General features: G+C 42.6%; 2 protein-coding genes across 3 annotated transcripts in view; one reads left to right on the top strand and one right to left on the bottom strand.

The window, feature by feature from the left end:
• The window catches only part of BRF1 (BRF1 general transcription factor IIIB subunit), a 174075-nt gene that overhangs the window by 70432 nt on the left and 83542 nt on the right, over nt 1-20101 (top strand). The window contains exons 5-7 of the mRNA XM_054634806.2: nt 7714-7786; nt 16838-16987; nt 18507-18600. Of these exons, the coding sequence (XP_054490781.2) occupies nt 7714-7786; nt 16838-16987; nt 18507-18600 (317 nt within the window). The remainder of the gene's footprint in view (nt 1-7713; nt 7787-16837; nt 16988-18506; nt 18601-20101) is intronic.
• On the bottom strand, nt 9652-13169 carry BTBD6 (BTB domain containing 6). Of its 2 annotated transcripts, XM_054634808.2 has the most exons (5): nt 12532-13168; nt 11985-12282; nt 11677-11767; nt 11276-11394; nt 9652-11042 (listed from the first exon to the last, which is right to left on the bottom strand). In XM_054634808.2, the coding sequence occupies exons 2-5, from the start codon at nt 12191-12193 to the stop codon at nt 10010-10012; spliced, it is 1452 nt and encodes a 483-aa protein (XP_054490783.1). In that variant the 5' UTR covers nt 12194-12282; nt 12532-13168; the 3' UTR covers nt 9652-10009. The 2 variants fall into 2 exon arrangements, with proteins under 2 accessions (XP_054490783.1, XP_054490782.1); XM_054634807.2 differs by having other exon boundaries at nt 11985-13169.

The raw sequence follows: 20101 nt of genomic DNA, 5'->3' as shown, positions 1-20101 counted from the left end.
TAACTCTACCTATCCAGAAAGTCCTGTTTAAGAATACATAAATGTTTTTCAGGTTCTAGCTTGATGGTTTTTTTCCTTCTTCACAAGTCTGTTTAAAAAAAAAATCAAACAAGCAAAGCCACAAACCACACAGAAAACCACAACTACAAATCGAGCCAAAAAAAAAACCAACAAAAAAACCCACCCAAGCCACCTTGGTAGCAAAACATTTGTGGCCCAGGCAGTAAATTTCAGTACATTCAGTACATTCTGCTTTAGATAAGTCTTTGCCCACAAAACCTAAAAAAGAATTATTTTTTCAAAAATAGTTCATTAGATGATACTATTTTACTTTGAAGAGCCTCTTTTTTTCAAGGACTACTCTGCTATCCTGAAGTTGGGCTATAAATGTTCTTAAGGAAGAAGAGTTCAGAGCAGCAGTAGTAGTGGTGGCAGCAAATTACTTTCCAAAGTACTTAATTTGTTCATACTCATCTGTACAAGATTTGTCATAAGTGGTCCAGGTAGCTGTTTTTCTTAGTGAGATGAGAAAGGTGTTGATTTTATATCACAAAAAAATCTCATCTGAAGTCTAAAAAATGAGCTACTGCTGACCTGCACCAACTCTGGCTTAGAAACTAATAGTGAATGCTGAGATATGCTGAGTTTTTTCTTCAGAATGTTCCTGATGGAGACAATCTGGAAGGATGTTTCTGCAGCTCAGTTGCAGTGGGAGGTGAGGGACCTGCAGGGCCCTTTGTCATCTGGCTGCAGGAATTTTGTAAGAAAGTCACCACATGAAACATCCTTCCAGATTGTCTCCATGGAGGCTGCTGACTGAATTATTGAGCACCCTGAAATAGGTTTCAGTGCATTTGAGGGTGAAATAATCATAGAATCAAAAGACCTCCAAGATCACCAACTCCAGCCATCAACCACCACCATGTCCACCATTTAACCAAGTCCTGAATCTGCTGTTCCCTACAACTCAGTACTTGTTTAATGACATATATTATATTCTTTTTCTCTTGCTGCTCTTTAGAAAAAAAAGGGGTAGAGGTAATTCTAAGAATGCCCTCTTAGGCTGTGGTTTGTACTTCTTGTACAATCCCTCTTCCTGTCTTTCTTGAATTACTTTGGGACTTGAAAATATAAAAAAATAAAAATAAAATAGAATTTTAAAAAAATGTCCTCTACAGTGTAATGTGCTTTTAGGATAGTATTGTGCTGCTAAAACTTAGCAATAGAGGAGACTAATTTTTACTGTTAATGGCAGTCTGTTTAAAAAGTCATATCAGTTTTCCTCTTATGCTGATGACTGAGATGTGGGAGTTTGTCTTGTTCCACTGGGGAACTGCTGCATTTTCATAAGAATTTTTGGAGCTTCAAAATTGCTGCCATCTTGGGAAAAGACAAAAAGTCTTTTTTTCTTTTTTTTTTTGTCTTTTTTTTTTTTTTTTAATTGGAAAGGCAATTTCCTTGGTGTTTTATCTTCATGTAAAATACATCTTACATCTTGGAAATCTCCTGTTGAAAGTGTTGTTGGATCCAGAATGCCTCTGATACATTTGGACTTCAAAGCAGGATCTGAAATGATCTGAAAATGTCCAGAGCCCTGCTACAAATCAGGCGCCTTCCTTGTGCCGAGCAGTCGTGCTGCTTGTTGATTGAGTTGGAAGGACAGGGAAAGTACTTGCTTATATTTTCAGATCCTGCATTTTACTTGCAAATATAGTCCTTAGAGAGGTCTGCAATCAGGCCTTTTGTTTGCTTTTTTGTTAGTCCAATGTAAGCAACAGGCCTGGCTTGTTTAGGAGAGCTGCAAAGCCTGTCTAGCCTTGGCCAAGTTCTGAACAGTTTAGGTTTTCTCCCATCCTTCCAAGCATCCCATTCCTTGCACCTGGAGAACTGTTTGGCTGAAGTTTCATCTCAGTGTGGTGAAAGGCTGCCTTTCACATCCTCAGAAATGGCTGGGGGTTTTTTAGTCTCTTGTCATCTCCAGTGTCGTGGTCTTTGCAATGGGGTCGCAGAAGGCTTTGGGGAAGGGTTTGGCATTGCTCTGATCCCCAGTTTCAGCCTAGTAGAATATAATTTTTAGCATGCCTTGTGGTGTGTCCTGTTATTAAACAGGGCTGGTGTTCACTGAAGAGATCTCAGACATCTGAAGAGTCAGGCTCTTTATAGGAGTGTGCAGCAGGAAAATTACCAGCAATGGATGTAATTAATTAAAATGGGATGTTTCTACTTGATATCAAGAAAAGGTTTTTCACTGTGAGGACAGCCAAGTGTGGAAACAGGTCATTTAGAGCAGTTTTGAAGTCTTTATCCATCAAGGCTCTCAAGATCCAGAGCGACCTGGTCTGTTCTTGTGGCTGAGCCTGCTTGGAGCAGGAGGTTGGGCTGGAGACCTGATGAGATCCATTCCCACCTGAACTACACTGTGGTTCTAGGTAAGGGAAGAGGGATGCCCAAGAAGTGAAAATCAGGGACTAGTACTTGCTTGGTCTCTCTTCCACTTCAGAACAGAACTCTCACCCCTATTTCTTCATCTGCAGTTTGTCTGGTACTTGCTTGTCTTGAAGGATTTTTATTGTGGATTACTTTTGAACACTTGTTTTCATTTATTTAATCTAAAGGCAGCATTGGGCTCCCTGACTCTTCTATGATTATTGCAAATTATTACCCTCTGACTTTCTTGCATAGATGGTTTGATAATGGCTTATTGTACTGCTGTGGTATTGGAGGAGGAACTCCAGGACTGCCATGGATGTGATTAGCAGGAGGAGAGTCTCCTTTGGAGTCCCCTGATTTAAAGGCAGTGCTTTAAAGCCCAGTATGAGAGGGAAGCTGCTTAGTTTTGATTTGTGTCTCTTTTGAATGACAGCCTGACAAGCTGAGTTTGGTACTTGTTTGTATTTTTGTGTGCTACCTTTTGACTGCTCTAAATGCAGTATGGATCAAAAAAATTAGGATGTTTCAGTTTACTGCATGGAGAAAGGTAAAATAGAGTATTCTTTTAAAGACTGTACTGGTTTGCTTCAATTTTTGATACCCTTTGTTCATTTAAAGTTATTAACATGTTGACTGTATTTGCCTTTATTGCCCCTATGCAAATTGCTGTTGATTGAGTTAATTTAAACAACCTGTTTGGGACCTTCAGGCATTACTACACTAGAAATGTTAATAATGAATCAAATAACCACAGGTGCCTCTTTCCCCAGCAACAGACACTCTCCTTAAAAACTCATTTGCTTTTCATGCTTGCTTAATTATTTAGGCAAGCAGCCATGGATGTTTCACAGTGTGAATTCTCATCGTGTTCCAACTGCCCGGTCTTTGTCTTTCCAGAGGAATATCTTAACCACTGTCACCATTTGTTGTTCTCTGCCAGAATGCCACACTATGGTCTTGAAAAGCCTTTTTGGAAATTGCTTGTAGAGGGGTTATTGTTTTATAACTTACAGTCCAACAGAAACTTCCATTCAATGGTAGCAGCTTTATTTTTTGCTACTCTCCAGAAGTTAACGTGACCTGGTAACCTGGTAACTGTATGAATGGGAGAGTCTCTGTTTCCCCAGGAGAGTTTAAAATTCTGGAAGGTGTTAGACTGATGAATTCCTGTGTTACTGGAAATGAGGTGTTTGTTGTTATTTCTGAAAGTGGAAGTATATTGTATTTGTGAACAGATCAGGCATGATGTGAAAGCAGGAGGAAATGATGAAAGGATAAAGAGTCTCCCTGGAAGTGTCCCTTTGAAATCAGTGTCTGATGACTGACAGATGTGAAATGAAAAGACTGTCTCCAAAAAATACTGTGAAGGGCAAAGAGCATAACAAGTAGAAGGATCTTGTTGTGAAGATGTAACTGAATAATTGGAAGCCAATCCTTCACTAAATGCCCCTTTTAATTAACATAATGTGTTTGATAATGAGAGCAGAAATTAACTGTTGGTAAAGGACAACATCTTAGACAATCTTAAGGTCTCCTGTAAAAAGATGTTTTTGCAGTGCCTTGGTGAGCACATACTTTGTCTGAAAAATGTCTTCCTGCTAAAGAAGCTACTTGGTTTTTTGTTTTGCCTTTTCTTTTAATTTAAAAAAAAATCTGTGATGGGTTCACATGCTTGTAAACTTACTCTGTTAAAAATGAGTTGAATGTAAGAGAATATGGTAAAAACTATCAGGGTATGCAGATATTTTAAAATCTCCCCTCTAGCAGAGGTTGATACCCCTCTTTTGCGTTGGGTGTTGATGCTTAAACTTAGTGATTACATCAAGTTTTAATTTTAAATTATATTTAAATTTTAATATATGGTGAAAATCTGCAAAAAAAGAGCACAAGTCTTATGAAAGTGTACAAAGCAATTGTCTCACTTCAATAGTTTTGATTGGGGAGAGTTTGGAGAAATACTGTTTTTCAGTATGATCCTTTTAAATTAAGGGGAAAAGAGGCTGAAGTTGATGTGGTAAGCTTTAAAGCTGTACCAATTCAAGTTTAAGCCAGAGACATCCTTTTAGAAGGGCATTTTTGTTTATTCACCATTCTAAGAACTCATATAAAATTAGGTTTTATAAATGCAAATGTCATATGATTCTAAATTTGGAACGTTAAGCTTTTGATGGATTGGAGTATATGAATTTTTATAAGAAGTTCTTAATGAAGAAAGAACTAGAAATTAAAGTAGGCCTCTAAATTAATTCTCCTAATTTTCTAAGCTTAATGGAGTGCAGAAAAACCAAATGATGAGAGTAAAGAAAGACCTCTCTAAATGCCTATTTTATATCATATCTCTTCTGTCACGGGATCTGTGTGTGCATGTGAGTAATAGCTGAAATCAGTGATAGAGGAATAAAATTTTAGTGAAAGGGCCACCTTCCACTAAACCCAGGAGATCTTAAATATCATGTTTCAGGAGTTGAGTGGCATTATAGATTTCTGAGTGAACTTTATGCCATCTTTAATTTTTCATTTATGAGAAGTGCCCCAGAACCTGTGAGTATCTGTTAACTTTCAAAGTTGAGAAGCATATTGTTTGAGAGGGCCTGAAGTCATTTTTCCTACTGATTTGCCAGAAAAACTGGAAGCAATTAAATATTCCTGATTCTTTTTGTGACCCTGGCATTGAAAATATGTGAGCTTCATGAGGAAAACAATACAGAACATGGACTGTACTGTATATTTTGCTTTCTTTCTAAATAGGTAGTAACCAGAAACTACAAAGAAATGGGCTTGTGAGCAAAAGAAAGAAATTCCCTCATTTACCATTTCTATTTTAATTTATTATTTTGTGCAAATACATTGCCTGCACCTTGAAGTCAGTCATAAAACACTGATGATGTGGGTGAAGTAGAAAAGCAGGTTAAATTTAAGTGCATTACTTCTCAAATAAACCATAGATCAGGAGACTTTTAGTTAGTCCAAGGAAAGAAGGATAAATAGTATTTGAACACATTTATTATTCATTTGTCTTTGCTTTAGATTTAATTTGGAAATCACTTTGATTGTTAGAACTTCACTAGAAAAAAATACATGCTTCTTTATGCCTCTTCATATTTATTTGCTCTTTATTATTGGGTTTATGGAAAGTTTGCTTGGGAGGAGTTTTAGGGAGTGACGTGGTTTGATGGTGACAACCATCAAGTGTTTGGATGTCATGACAAGGAAAAAGGCTAGAAGGAAAAAATACTTGTTTGGATTAGAATTTTATGTTGTTTTTTTTCCCTAGACTAATATGAGAGAACTAGTTGAGTTTGTGAAGCCTCTAATGGAAACATCATATGTACTTGGCTCCACTGAAGTAGCTTTATTGATTTGTGCAGTGAAATCGTCCTTGCAGAACAAGATCTAAGTGATGAGGTTCAAGATTTATAGTAACTTGGTCTGCCAGCTTAGAAGGCTGAAATTACAGCCAAACACTCATTCTTTATGTTAATATTTTTTAGACAAAAGGTCAAAACAACCCTTTTTGAGCTTGCAGTGAATCTAAAGCCAGCTGAAACGCTGCAGACATTTTGCTTTAGTGATATCTGTTCTGTCTCAGTGGCTCATGGAAAGTCACACACTCTCGGGCTCCAGTATCAATTGCCAGATTCTGTAGGTGTGTATTTTTTTCTGCATAAAATTTGGTAACTTATTTCCTAGAAAATAGACGTCTCATTCAGAGGGTATATTTTGCACTTTTCCTTCCCCTAGAACAGTGCTTCTATGTTGTCTGCTGTTTCAGGAAGAAAAAGGGCAGTGAAACTTAAGGCTGTATTTTTTGTATCTTGTAGGCCACTCCAACCATTGGTCAGACACAGCATGAAATACACTCATTTCTCACTAAATATGGAATGGATTACCATCATCTCATGTATAATTGATAGCACAGTCACTTTCAGGATATGTGATCATTCCAAGGATATGTTTGAAGTTCTAAGTTCTGATTTGTAAAATATATTTGAGAAAAATACACATTAAGAACATTTTCACGTAAACATTTTGAAGGGCTAGGTGAAAATATGTCAGTTGTTTGGGGGTTTGATTGTTGTTGAGATAGATATATTTTAGCTAGGTTGGTAGAACCATCTATACACTTGGGAGGAAAGTCTGCTTTTAACCTGATGTTGGCAAAGCTCTTTGATGAAATGGAAAGAACAATATTTTTTTAATTCCATAGGCTTGTGCCATAATCATCACTCAGTTGTGTAATTGGCTGCTAAGTAAACACTTCACTACCCAGGCATAGGAAAGAGAGGGGCAGTTTTGTTCCATAAAAGCAACAGAGTATATACCATTGTTCAAAACAACCCCAAAACCTTGTAGGAGGATGGAGTTTTGTATTCTAACCTTGACCTTTACATATGCCTTGGGGGAAGCAAGGTGTTCATGGAGCTCCGTGGGAACGTTTGAGACTGATTGGGAACTGGAGTGCATCCTGCCTTTCTTGCTGACCACAAAAACACAGCTTAAGATAGAGAAAGAAAACTTCCTCAGACTTGTAAAATACAAATATGGCTGTCTGTGCTATAAATTGCAAATCGGAGTATGAAGAGTAACTCCTACCCTCAATTTACATCCTCCTGCGTGCAGCAGTGAAGGAGGAGATGGGAGCAGAGCTCTGTCCCTGGTGCCTGAGCAGGTTTGGTGTGGTTTAGGGCTTTTCTGATTATTTTTTGGTTGTTTTTTGTTTTCTTCTTAATGTTTTTAATGCGATCTGAGGCAATATCCAAACAGCAAGATCTGACAGACAACCCTTGGGGCACGTAGCACCACTCCTTGATTTGGTGAAAAGTTTGGTGTGTGCTTGTGCAATACTTAATTATGCCACTACAGATGGTGCAGAACTGCAATTTGTACTGACTTGTACTTGCTCAGGTTTTGTAATGGTGCAAGATAAATGAAACTTTATATATACTGATATTACATTGAAGTCTTCTTAATACCTTATGATGTAATGTGACAACTGAAAAAGTGTACTACAGAGGCAGCACTGAGCCCACTGAAGAGCATGATGAACAACTTTTTATAATTTTTTCAATATAAACTTATGCTTTGATTTACAATGCTAATTTGTGCAGATTTTGACAGGCACTGAGTATTATCCTGTACATATGAATATTGCTTGTATAACTTGAATTTTTTTTAAACAGGTTAAGATTTTGAAAGTTGAGGTTTTCTCCTTTCCATATAAATGTTCTATTAAAAACATTTGTGGTTTATGATCTACATAATGCTTTTTTTGTCTTTTAATAGGTGAATGTCTATGTGCTGGGAAAAACCTTCCTTGTGTTGGCCAGAGAACTCTGCATCAATGCTCCAGCCATAGGTATTTTTTTCAATGATATGACTTTTGACTATTTGAATCTTTTATTCCTATGGTTACTTGAAAAGAAATATGTATGTATGTATATATACACAGTATTGTATATTAATACTCAAGTAGAAACTTTATAGTGAAGCTGGAATCAATCCAGGCCGAGGAGCATTGCTGACTATAAGAGCCTGTTCTCCTTTATGGAAGAGCTTTTTTGGAACTAGATGCTGTTTTCTTTTGCAAATAGTTTTGTTGCTTTTTCCAAGAGTAATTTGGGCTATACTAAGACAATGGACTGACGTGTAACAAATTTGTGTGTGTCAGCAAGCTCCTGCAGGCCTGTCACGCTTCAATTCCACAGATGCAACGTTTGGTAAGTATTTGCCAAATTTACTATCTGTCTCCATCACCTGTAGCTGGGCTGTTCAGTGCTTGAAATACGAGTGGCTTGGTGGAAAATGAGCAACTTTTTCCAAACATGTGAATAACTTCAAACAACTCAACACTGAAATTGTAACTGTGATAGGAAGGTGGGGTTTAACCTGTCAAAAGGGTATACAAGCCATTCTCCAGGTTGTGGGTTTAAGCCAAGGGGATTTGCGCCAATTCCAGTTAAAAGAGTGCATTTATAGCGAGGTCTTGTGACTGTTACCCACCACTGTGTAGGAATTATCTGCCTGCATCTTTACCCACTCTCACTCCCACTCTCTTTCATCTGTACCAAGAGAATCAGATGGCTGTGTTGCAGAAGGACAACACAGGCACACCCCTTGAGCTGTTCTGGGCTGGCACAGGGCTGCTGCTCCTGCAGCAAGGGGAGCAGCAGCTCCCACAGGAGCACCACACAGCACAGCTCAGCTCTGCTGCAGAGGTCTTGTTCCCAGTAATCCACTCCCCTTCTTACTTTTCATTACTTTTTTTGGTCCTTTTTTTAGAGAGAGAAAACAGGCAGGATTTGCATTGCAGCTTAGTTTCAAGGTGAAAATTAATGCAGCTTGGGAAAAGGCAAACTTGTTAGATGTAGAGGTACTTGTTATACATGGAAAAAATACTGGTTTAGACTGCTGTTTGAGCACTCACTTCCAAGCCCATCCTAAGATTTACAAAATCCAGTTAATATTTCTAATTGGCTCAGCTATCATCATGAGACCTTTGAGAAAAAACTTTTATCACTTTCTGAGGAAAGTACTAGCAGAGAATGATTGCTGATAATGCCTGGGACTGTGTTTTCCAAAAAAGAGCAGGAGGAAAGATCCAACAGCTTTTTTTTTCTTTTTTTTAAGGTGGCTTATTTCTAATTCGTAATCTTAAGTGAACCTTAACACCATCTTGCAAGTATTTTTCTAATGCCTGCTGCTCTGTATAAAGATGGGATGTAAATTCAGATAGTGTCTGCCAGTAATACAGCCCTGGGCAAAATTTGTGATGCAGCCCTGTCACTGAATTAATTAACTTCATCTGTGTGTCTTGACTCTGGCCTTTCGAGGGGGGATACAGTTTGACAGGTGCAGTGGCAGTGTTGCTGTTTGGTGGGCAGGCTGGAGGATAACAGAGATGCTGCATGTGAAGGGGCATTAGGAGTTTTCAAATATAACCACAGGATGATTTTCATCAGCTTTGATTATACTGATGGTTTGTCTATCTTCAGCTTGGGCAACACATAAAAAACCCTGAGCTTCCTCAAATGTCAGCTCCTTTTCTCATGAAGGGAAAATAAAGGCTGCTGATGGATAGTTTCAGTTACCAAGAGAGGGAACCTTCCTATTTGCTGGGTGTGGATGCACACAGGGACCAGACTCCAGTGTCATCACCCCTGTTAGCTGTACATGAATTAACACACACGAGCCATAAGGTCAGCAAAGATCAAGTACACAGGATTTAGGGCAAGTAAAAATGTTTTATATTTCACAGATCCGTAAACTGCTCTAGTTTAGAACATTCTGTTTGAGTCAGCTGCAGTCTGCAAGTTAGTTATCTATATACAAAATAAATGCACAGTACGTGCAAAATTTAACATTTTTCTGCATGTTGCAGTCTTAATAATTAAGTCAAATAGCTTATGAATAAATAAAATAAGATTAAATTCAAGAGCATTCCTTCACTTATTTGTATAGCCTGATGTAGCAGATAGGTAAGTAGCATAACATTCCATACTGCTGCAGAGTTCGTAGTAAAACCGAAAAATCCCTTAATGTGCATCATTGCAGCACTGGAATACAATCAAGGTGAAATGCATCATGCATAGAAAATGAGCTCAGGTATTTGTCCTCCTTGTACTCCGGTTCCATTAGTACTGTCCGAGGAGCACTGGAACTGGAACGTCACTTTCCCGCACTGCACTTCAGTCATTCCCTCTTGTCCAAAGTAACTGAGTTCGTTCCCGTCCAGAATAGCACTTACATTGTAAAACGTGTCTTGCTCAACCTGCACGGGGTGTTCAAACCACACCGAGAAGGTGTTACTGGAGCCGTCGGAGGTAAACTTTGTCAGATTTTGAGCAAGGACAACGCCTAAGCGCTTCAGTTCGATTTTGACGCTGTATTCAGCTTTGCCACAGCTCGAGCCATACAATCCCAGTCCCGCTATAAATATCCGTTTGTCTACGGCAAACTGAATACTGTCACACCGGCCCCGGTACCTCCACTGATTGCTGCGATACGCAGACGACTGAAACCGGTGGCAGCGCTGAGGCACGAGTCCTTTTCTTTTCGTCAGGGGGAACTCTAGTTTGGGTTTATTTGCGGCTGTGTACCATAGGAATATGTTGTGAGTCTCCTCAAGGGTGAGGATGTCGGACTGGGCAGCTCCGTTGGCAAACTCTTCCAAAGTCATGGTTGGAATCCGCACCAAGTACAAAGCTTTCCCTAATACATTCCTCTTGTTGCGTGGCGTCACCGGCAGCCCTTGCCTTTTGCATTCAGCCTCTGCCCAGTTGAGAACGGCCTCGAAAACTACCACCTCCTTGGTGTTGAGTGCTTCCCGGGTTACAATGATCTCTAGTGTTTGTTGATCTATCTCACAGAAGCCCTCTGACTTCAGTGCCATTTCTGCCTGAGCATCAATCACTTCCCAGCAGCGCTGCGTCAGCTCTGGCTCCTCGAAGAGCCTGCTCTGAGACAGCAGGACACAAGCGTTCTTCGCTTCTAAGCTGGTCTCCAAAAAATTGACGCAAGCCTTTGCTAGGGCCGGCACGATGTACTTCTTGGCAGCATAGAGTGTAGCCAGAACTGTGTCAGCTTCCAGGTCTATTTCATCACTATACATGTATCTAGACGGAGGGGTGAAAAAAAAAAAAATTAGTTTCTCAGGGGAAAAAAAAAGTAGGCCATGAAAATAATCTATATTCGTCTTTGCTGGCAGTGAATCTGACGTTCAGTATTTGTCAGCACATTAAGTAAACAGCAATAAGTGCATATTGCACAATGTCAATTAGGAGATGTATATTTTATAAGCTACTTTGATTCTGTCCATGTAATTAGCAGACTTGTAGTGGCCACTTACTTTAATAGGATTAGAAAGGCTGCAGGTTCCACATCTGGTATATGGATTTCAGATTTGACCTCTGCGAGATCGCCATAAAACATAGCATAGAAGACAGAGCTACCAACTGCCAAAACATACTGGAAAATAAAGAGAGAGAAGCCTCAGTAACATGGATCAGGAACAGCTGAGCGTGCTGGCTTTCCTAAAAGCTACATTTAGCGAAAGTTACAAGCTGCAGTGGAAAGGGAACACTGCCTTAGACTGCTCCCTTTAATTGCAGTGTATATGCGAATTACTTCTGGGATTAGACAAGAGCTATAATTAGGAAAAAAAAAAAAAGGTGGAACCTAGTTGTAAGGCAGGGGGAAAAGGCGACCTGCACAGCAGCATTAAAAAAACCAAAAATGATCTGCACAAACCTTATGGGCAGGAACTTTCTTGGATGCCCCTGGCGGGCCCACGATGAAGTGAACGTCAGCCATGAGTTCGTTATTGAACATCAGCGCGTTCCTGCAAGCAGGGGAGGGGGGAGAAGCCCCGTTAGCCGCGGGCTGCCCTCGCCCGGTGCCCCAGCCTCCCGCCGGCGGCCCCCGCGGCTCCAGCCCAGCCCTGCGCTCTCGCCTGGCCGGGGCGCAGGTGCACAGGGCCACAGGGCGGGCGCCTCTCTCTCTCTCTCTCTCTCTCTCTCCCGCCCGCCCGGGGAGGGTCCGGCGGGCCTGGCCCTTACCTCTCCCGCAGCGTGGGATGGAAGGATTGCCAGTTGGCGCTCTCCAAGTTGTTGTTGTTGAGGTTTTGGAGCTGGGGCGGCGGGGGCGGCTGGGCGCTCTGCTGGAGCTGCAGGGCGTTCTTCTTGCTGTTGGCAGCGGTGGCGGCGGCGGCGGCGTTGCTGTTTGCAATGTTAGTGTTGGTGCTGGCAGGGTAAAGTTCTGCAGCCATCTTCTTCTTCAGGGACAGGGGCACTATCTCATAGCATCCTGGCACCTTGCCGTTTGACCTCACACTCTTTTTGGACTTCTTTAAGGTCTCTGGAAGCAGAAGAAAAAAAGTCAAACACTTCATGATCCTGCCATTGAGGCAACCAGGGGGCAGTGGCATGAGCAAGAGAACTAACAGATCCCAAATGCGAGTCCCACTATCAGGATATTTTGTACGCTTCTAGATGCAGGGTGGCCTTTGGTTTTTTTGGAGTGTGTGCCCGCTCTTTGGTTACCGGCCCGACGCACCTTTCCGGGGGGAAAGGGGTGATGCTGTGTCGGATCAGTGCCAGCGCTCACCTTGGCTTGTGGGGGGGTCCCAGCCTCCACGGCACTGCCACGACTGCAGCGGGGAGCCCGAGTGGGGCCGGCAGGCAGTTCCTTCCCCAAGGAACGGGGAGAGAAAAAAAAAAAAAAAAAAGAAAAAAAAAAAAAGGAAAAACCAAAAAAAAAATCCAAAATCCAGCAACAAAACCCCAGGAATCCAGCAGAGGCGGTGGGTCAGGAGCGAGAGTCAATCCACAAATCCTCCGAGTGCAGCAGCCCGGCGAGGGTGAAGCGCAGCCAGCCGCCCGATCCCCGCTGCCAGTGCTCCGCTCCGTCCTTCCCGGCCCGCCGGGGGCACATCCGCGGCGGCCGGGCCGAGCCGAGGCGGCGGCTCCCTGCAGTCCCGCTCCCGGGCGGCCCCGCCGCCGCTCGCACCAACTTTGCTCCGGTCCCCGCGGCGGCCGCCGTCGCTGCTGCTGCTGCTGCTGCTCCTCCGCGCTCCTCCCGCCCGCGCCAGGGGCGCTGCTGCCCGCGGGGCGCCCCGGCTCCTCCGCGGCGGGCGGGAGGGATGCGGCGCTGCCCTGGGCGCTCCCTTGGCGGTGGGATGCAGCGCTACGCGGCCGGGCTCGGCGCGGCTCTGCCGGGCCCTGCCTCCGCCTCCCGCACTAAGAGGCAGCGGCCGCGCCGCGCGTCACGGTCTCCCGCGCCAATGGCGAGCGCCGGGGCGCGGCGGGGAAAGGGCCGCCCCTTGCCCGCCCGTCATCCGCCCCCCCCCGGCGCCTACGTGCGCAGCGCCGGGCGCCCGCCGGGAGCGAGCCCCGCGGTCCCCCGCGATCTGTCCCCCTGCACCCCCCGGTGTCCCCGCTCCGGCCGCAGCGGGACAGGCGCGGAGGGACGCGGGGCAGCGCGGGGGGACCGCGGCGGGGCGGAGGGGGCGGCCCCGAGCGCGCAGCGCCGTTCCCGGGCGGCCCGGGCGGGGGCGCCGCCGCTCCGCGCTGCGCTGGGCGGGGGGGGCAGCGCTGCCCCGCGGGGCCGCCCACCGGGGTAGGGGGGCACGGCCGCGGCGGGGCTGCTCCCCATGAGGGACACGCTGCTGGGCTTCCACCCCTCTCCCCGCAGCCCTGTGCCCTCCCTGTGCCCGCCGTCCCCGCCCGGGCCGTCCCGCCCGTCCTCCGGGATCGTTCGGGGAGGACTGTCCCCATCTCTGTGCCCGTTCCCTGGGGGCGACCTGCAGCGGGATCGGCGCTCGCTTCGCTGCGGGCCCTGCCGCTTTCGGTGGGGAGCGCTCTTGGGAGCACAACTCGAAATTGTTCTTACGTCCCTCTTAGTGACTATGTGGCACAAAGTTCTTCCAAAAGTCCAAGTTCCAAGTCAGAATTGGGATCAGGAGAGAAGGGAGTTTTCAGCAAAACACATACTCCTTGCTTAAAACATGAAATAATGTTTTTCTTGTGGTCTGGTTCACGGCCCCCAACATCCCCTTTGAGGGAAACCGACAGGGTTTTGCCCGACTGTAACTTGCTCTCGTGTGTGGAGTTGCAGCCCCAGAGGTTACCCAAAGTCAAAGGGGACCCTCCTGTGAGCAGGTGCATCCTTGCTGGTTTGGTGCCCCTGGAACGAAGCAATGTGTTTGGGGTTTGCAGCTTCTAACAGTTCTTATTTATTTATTTTCAAATGTTTACATCCATGCAGGACCTGTATATGCTAACCTGGGCTTGGCCTCCGATTTATTTATTCACTGTCCTACTTTACTTGGTTTCTTTAAGGCTTGCTATTTAAAACCCACCCACGTATTCATTTTCTGACTGTTTGGTAGCTTCAGAATTCAAATTAACGATGTGCAATGTTTTGTCAAATGACCTGTGGGCATGAATGCCAGCACAAATGTCTGAACAGCTACAATGCAAATGTGTAAATGCTCCCAAAATTCAGCTCTGAAACTCAGCTCCAGAGACAGAGCTGAGAGTTGCTCCTCGAAATCTGTTGAGGTATGTGGTGAAAAGAATGGAGGTAGTTCTGGTCCAATTGCTAGTATTATTAAACTGGCCAAAGTTTGATCCTGTGAAGTTTGACTCCATATAAATAATGGATTGATGGAGGAATGAAAGCTGAAAAGGGGGTTTTCCTAAAGGTGAGCCTATTTCTTTGCATTGTGTATTACTATTATTAATTCAGTTCAATTTCTAGAGAGTACCCCTACCCATGGTAAGTGTAATTGTTGTACCTCTTCAAAGTGAGCTATTGAAGGTGACTTGATTTGTGCAAAAACCAATAACAGGGTTACAAAGAAAATTGCCAGGGGAGGGAGGTCTTGGGCTATATGTCCCTCCCAGAGATGCCGGGTGAATTTTACCAAAATACCCAAAGTGGCAAGGTTTAAGTATTTTCTGGTAATAGTATGTTAGCCAACAGGGTGGCCAGGAGCATTTCCAACTGTTTCAGCAACTTCAGGATTAGTTATTAAAGTATTTTTGGAACAAATAATTCCAAGATACAAAATTATGGAAGCAATAGACTCAGATAGGGGAACTCATTTTACACGATCCTTCAAGGGGTTATGACTGTTTTAGGAATACAATGGAACCTCCATATCCCCTGGCACCCCCAGAGCTCGGGCTGGGTTGAAAGAATGAATGGACATAAATGAAAATAAAGAAACCCCTTTTGAAGCTGGTGATAGATACTAAGATGCCATGGGTACAGCTCTTGCCACTGGCTTTGGCAAGAATAAGGGCCAAACCCAGAGGAGATAGTCAGTTATCTCCCTTTGAATTGATGTTGGAATTCCTTCCCCTTGTAATTCTCAACCTAGTGTGGGGATGGAATTAGTGATATATATTTAAAGCAATATGTGGCCAGGATACTGTCTGCTCCATTCTGGCAGCTGCAGGAGCTGAAGCTGGGCACTCTCTGGATAAGAAGAGATTGAAAAGCAAACCAGGCATTGCTACATGTTCCTGTAGTACCAAGAGCAAAATTTAGATGTATGTTGAACCCCAGGCTATGGCTTCTGAAAGGTTGGGTTTTTGTTGTTGAATTTGGAATATGTAATTTCTCTAGAGTAGAGCTTTATAAAGTCATACGTGGAAGTGCAGAACACCTGTCCTTAGAATCATGGGGATTGATAAAGTTCTCCTAAACCTTTGATTTTTGAGTCATGTTTGCAGCCTGGAATTTCTTCAGTTTTGGGGGAATTTGAGGTTGGAAGTTCTTGCTTTATAAGTGCTTTCATTTAAATGCTTCTACAGGGCTGACAGGCATTATCACCTATGGTGTGATCTTGGTAATTATGGATAGCAACAGGGCATCATTGTTAGGACTTGGTGCTAAATGAAACTGCTTTGATTAGTTGTAAATCCCTAAGATTTTTACAGTATTTTGAGCTGAATTTTCATCTTTATCGGTTTAAGTGCCCACGTAGGGGATCAGCAGAGGAAATTGAGTTGAGACTAATAGTTAACAATTTACCGTACATCATGGATTTTCGGTCAAGTGATAAAAGGCTGGCAGGAAATGAGAAATTGATATCTCAACTAAGAGTAAACATGTGTTAAGCATAGCTTTTACAAGATTGTTTGATAAATTATAAATTGGTTTAGGCAGAGCACAGTCTGTACTGACATATTTTGGTTAGTTTGAAGCTCTTAACACCAACGCTTGAAATAAGTTTATACATCTGGAGGCAGATCTGTGGCCGATGTAAATTGTCATAGTGCTAATGATGTTAATTGGGTTCCAGCACTTTATACTGATGGAAGTCTGCTTTAGTGTCTGTAATAAGCAGTGTTTTGTATTCTTGGAATGTGAGTCTGAGAAGCAGCTGGAATTATCTTGGAAGGTAACTAGATTTTTGTTAGGGAGGATTTTAAGCAACTGAATTTTTTTCAAGCTTAGTTGGTAGTTAGGTTTGAGATGAAACATGCAAGTTACCTTGTTACTTTTTGAGAGATGTTGGAAGTTTTGGGAGAGATGTTAGACGTTTTGGGCCTAAATCGTGTCCTCATTCTGCAAAAGCTTTTGTAAATGTTTCACTTTAGACATGGTTTCTCTGATACCAGTAACACTGCACGCATATCACTGTCAGCATGTGCAGCCTTGGATGCTGAAAAGCATGTAGGAATGTTTGTGCAGTGCTTTAAAGATCTCCTGTGTAGAGAGCAAGAAATTATTTTGTTTTAGGTTATCTAAAAAAGCTTCTAAAGCTTAGTGGTAGAGGATCTGCCCAGCAGCATGGTCTCTGTTTGCGGAGGTGAAGCCAGACCAGCCCGGCAGCCTTGCTGCGCTGCATTTCCCAAATCCATGTTAGGGCTTGGCATAACTGTGTTACTTTCTGTTGCAGATCCGTGTTTGTACATTCCCCGTTTCGCACACATGCTGGAGTTCGGGGATAAGAACCACGAGGTGTCCATGACGGCTCTGAGGCTGCTGCAGAGGATGAAGAGGGACTGGATGCACACGGGGCGCCGGCCCTCGGGGCTCTGCGGGGCGGGTACGTCCGAGCCTGGCCGTGCCCCTTCCCCCCTTCTCACTGGTGATACCCATCTTGTAGGAGTTTTGTTCTGTCAGGCATCTACAGATTATATAGGTCTTCATGGAAATAGTTTTTGGAACTATAACTTCATTTTTGCCCTTGCTCCTACAGTACTTGCTCAGACCCTTTGTAGCTTACGGTTTGAAATTTTTTTAAGCTCCTTTCTGGTGCTTTTCTTGCCCCCGCTCTGCAGGCTCTAGCTGCTAAAAGGTTTTTTTTGTCAGCTAAAATGACACCATTAGTACAAGCACTTTGATTTGTGTCTTTACACAGAGTCTTATGCAAGAAGTGTCCTCTTTGACCTGTTTTGTGAGAAACTATTTTTCTCTCCTTCTTCATCTTTTTTTCAAGATCCATCACTGTCATGATGCTTGCATAAAACCTGTGGGTTTGGGAGGGCCAGGTTAAAAGACAGTAGCCAGTGGGGTCAGAGTAATGAAGAGTGTAGGTAGTCACAGAGTTCATGTATGTGCATTATTTTATTTGAAAGATCTTACATGTTTATGCATGAATGAGAAGTAATGCTCAAACCTTTGAGAACCCAGGACTATGCAAAATTTTTTTGGCATTTCTAGCCCCTTTTTGTTAATGGTACAACTTGATGTTGCACATTGCTAAAAATTTGAATATAGGCTATAGGAGAGCAGCCTGCTCTTTGATGTGCTACATGGGCTCTATCCACACAAGCAAGTAATTTAATTCTACAGACATGGATCAATAGATGGGAGCAGGTGGTGCCGAGCCCCCTCCATCCATCCATGCAATATGCAGCTCATGTGTTGGACTGTGGACTGGGTTTAGTTTGGTTTCCTGGCTTAAAAGTCTGTGCCACACACAGCTCCAATGACCAATTGTTAGTTCAGCCCTGATGTTCCTGTTAGGAGCACTCTAAACACATACCAGAAGTAGAGCTCTAGTGTAGTTTCCTCTATAAAAAAGCATTTTTTATGTTTAAAACTGCTCTGTGCAGGGAGCTACTGTATGATGAGTGGGGGTGGTGCTCTGAATCAAGATACCATGTAAATGCAACTGGTTATCTGGCATTTAGAAGGTCCTGCAGGAGAGCACTTGGACACCAGCAAGTCAAGGATAGTAGTGGCAGCAATGAGGAGACCAGCTTAGGCATATTCAGTGTTTCTCTGGAGATCTTTTTATTTGGGACAGAATTCAGTGTGTCCTGCTAAAAAAATGGTAGCTGAAAATAAGTGATCATTGAAATATTCTTGTGCTGTAGATAACCACTGTTTCCCAAATGTTAAAGCACAGAATTTTTCAGGGTACAACTTGCACTCAGCTTAGTGGCTAGAAAGCAGAGTTTGTGAAGTCAGGTCCATCACCAATATTCAGGGACATAGCTGACCATGGGCATTTACAGCTCCTTAGCTGAAGGCAGGGACAAAGATAACCTGACTGTTTCGTGCTTTTCTTCAGGAAATTTCCCTCTTTTTGATACTAACTTTCCCTGCTTGTTCTCTAGCTCTGCTAGTGGCAGCAAGAATGCATGATTTCCGACGGACTGTTAAAGAGGTCATCAGGGTGGTGAAGGTTTGTGAGTCCACATTAAGGAAAAGGTCAGTGCAGTCTTACTGCTTTTATCTTTGGTTTGCAGTACTGAACAGTGATATAGTCTAAAATAAATGTATATTAGAGAAAACCAGGTTGTTTTTGTAAGTGCCATGAATCAAATAAGTGTATGTTTTAGCTGGTCATTTTAAAGTACCAACTCCTTGCCTCTTATGTAAGGCCTCAAATGCTCAGCAAAGATGGTAAGGAGCACTGTGCCTATTTAACAGGTGAAGACTTGAGGGCAAAATAATGCTGTGTCAGTAATATTAACAGTATTGTCATGTCCTCAGAAAAAATAATTTATTGATTCTCAAAGCTGACAGTCTACTGTGAGATTTTTTTTTCATTAATCCAGAAGCCAAGTGATGAAAAGTCTTGTCTTTAAGCTGTTATTGAACAGAACTTTCCAAAATATTTTGCTGAAGTGTTCATTTTTGGTAGTGTTGTGCTGCTAACAAATAGAAGACAGCACAGTGAATCTAATTATAAGTTCAGTGAAGGATCCCCTGAAAATGGGAATTTTTCAAGTACCTTTTGTGTGTTTATTTTTTTAAAGATCAAGTAGTATTTTCCATAGTTTAATGATGCAAGCAGATACCCAGTGTCTGTCATTTTACTTTTGAAAGGTTGTAACATACTCTTTCCCCATAGGTTGAGTTAAAAATGACCTGACAGAAATGCCATGATTTCTGTTGCCTACAGCTGGAAATTCTTCTATCACCAATATATTCTGATATTTGTTCCCCCAAGGTCTGTCTTTAGAAAGCTTCCTTAGTGTCTCTCTTCACCTTGCTGGGATCAGCTTAAGCACATCCAATTGAACATAATACTTGTTAAAAATATTCACTTCTTAATTGTGGAAAATGTTTTCTGCCAGATCTTCATTGGTGGAACAGGAATGATGCTATTTTCCAGCTATGCATGGGTGGTATAAAGTGTTTTAAATGCTTCCAGGTACTACAACCATGAGGATGGAGCAGTACCAATGCCACCTTTTTTTCTCTGGCCAATAGGTCATGTGTTTCAGTTGTGCATTTTGTATGATTAATGAGTTATGCACCACAATCTGCTCCAAGATGCTTTGGTTAAATAGCTCAAGAGTTTGTACTTACTAAGAAAATAAGCATAATAAATTAGGGTTGGAAGGGAAATTAATTTGAACAATTGTTTCAAGCGAGAAAATCTTACTTCAAAATTCATGCTTTGAAATGTTTACTCAAGTCACACACATCAACTAAAATGACAGCCTTATTTACTTTGACAGGGTAAACGTGACAGCTGAATTATTTTCAGGCAGCTATAATTACAACTATTTATCACGAATCTATAAATTTGATTGATGTTTTTCAAATAAGAGCACGTTATATAGTACTTAAGGAAGGCAAATAAAAAAAATACCTTTGAATAACTCTTTCTGCACTCTAGTTTTTTTCCTCTTCTTTCAAGAATTCCTTTCAAAATGCCATCAAATAGAATTTGTCTAAATGAATAAGAACTTATTTCACA

Source organism: Agelaius phoeniceus, chromosome 6 (genome assembly GCF_051311805.1).
Source record: "Agelaius phoeniceus isolate bAgePho1 chromosome 6, bAgePho1.hap1, whole genome shotgun sequence".
Lineage (NCBI taxonomy): Eukaryota > Metazoa > Chordata > Aves > Passeriformes > Icteridae > Agelaius > Agelaius phoeniceus.
The sequence above is the reverse complement of the archived record's forward strand: the minus strand, read 5'-3'. Positions and strand labels throughout refer to the sequence as shown.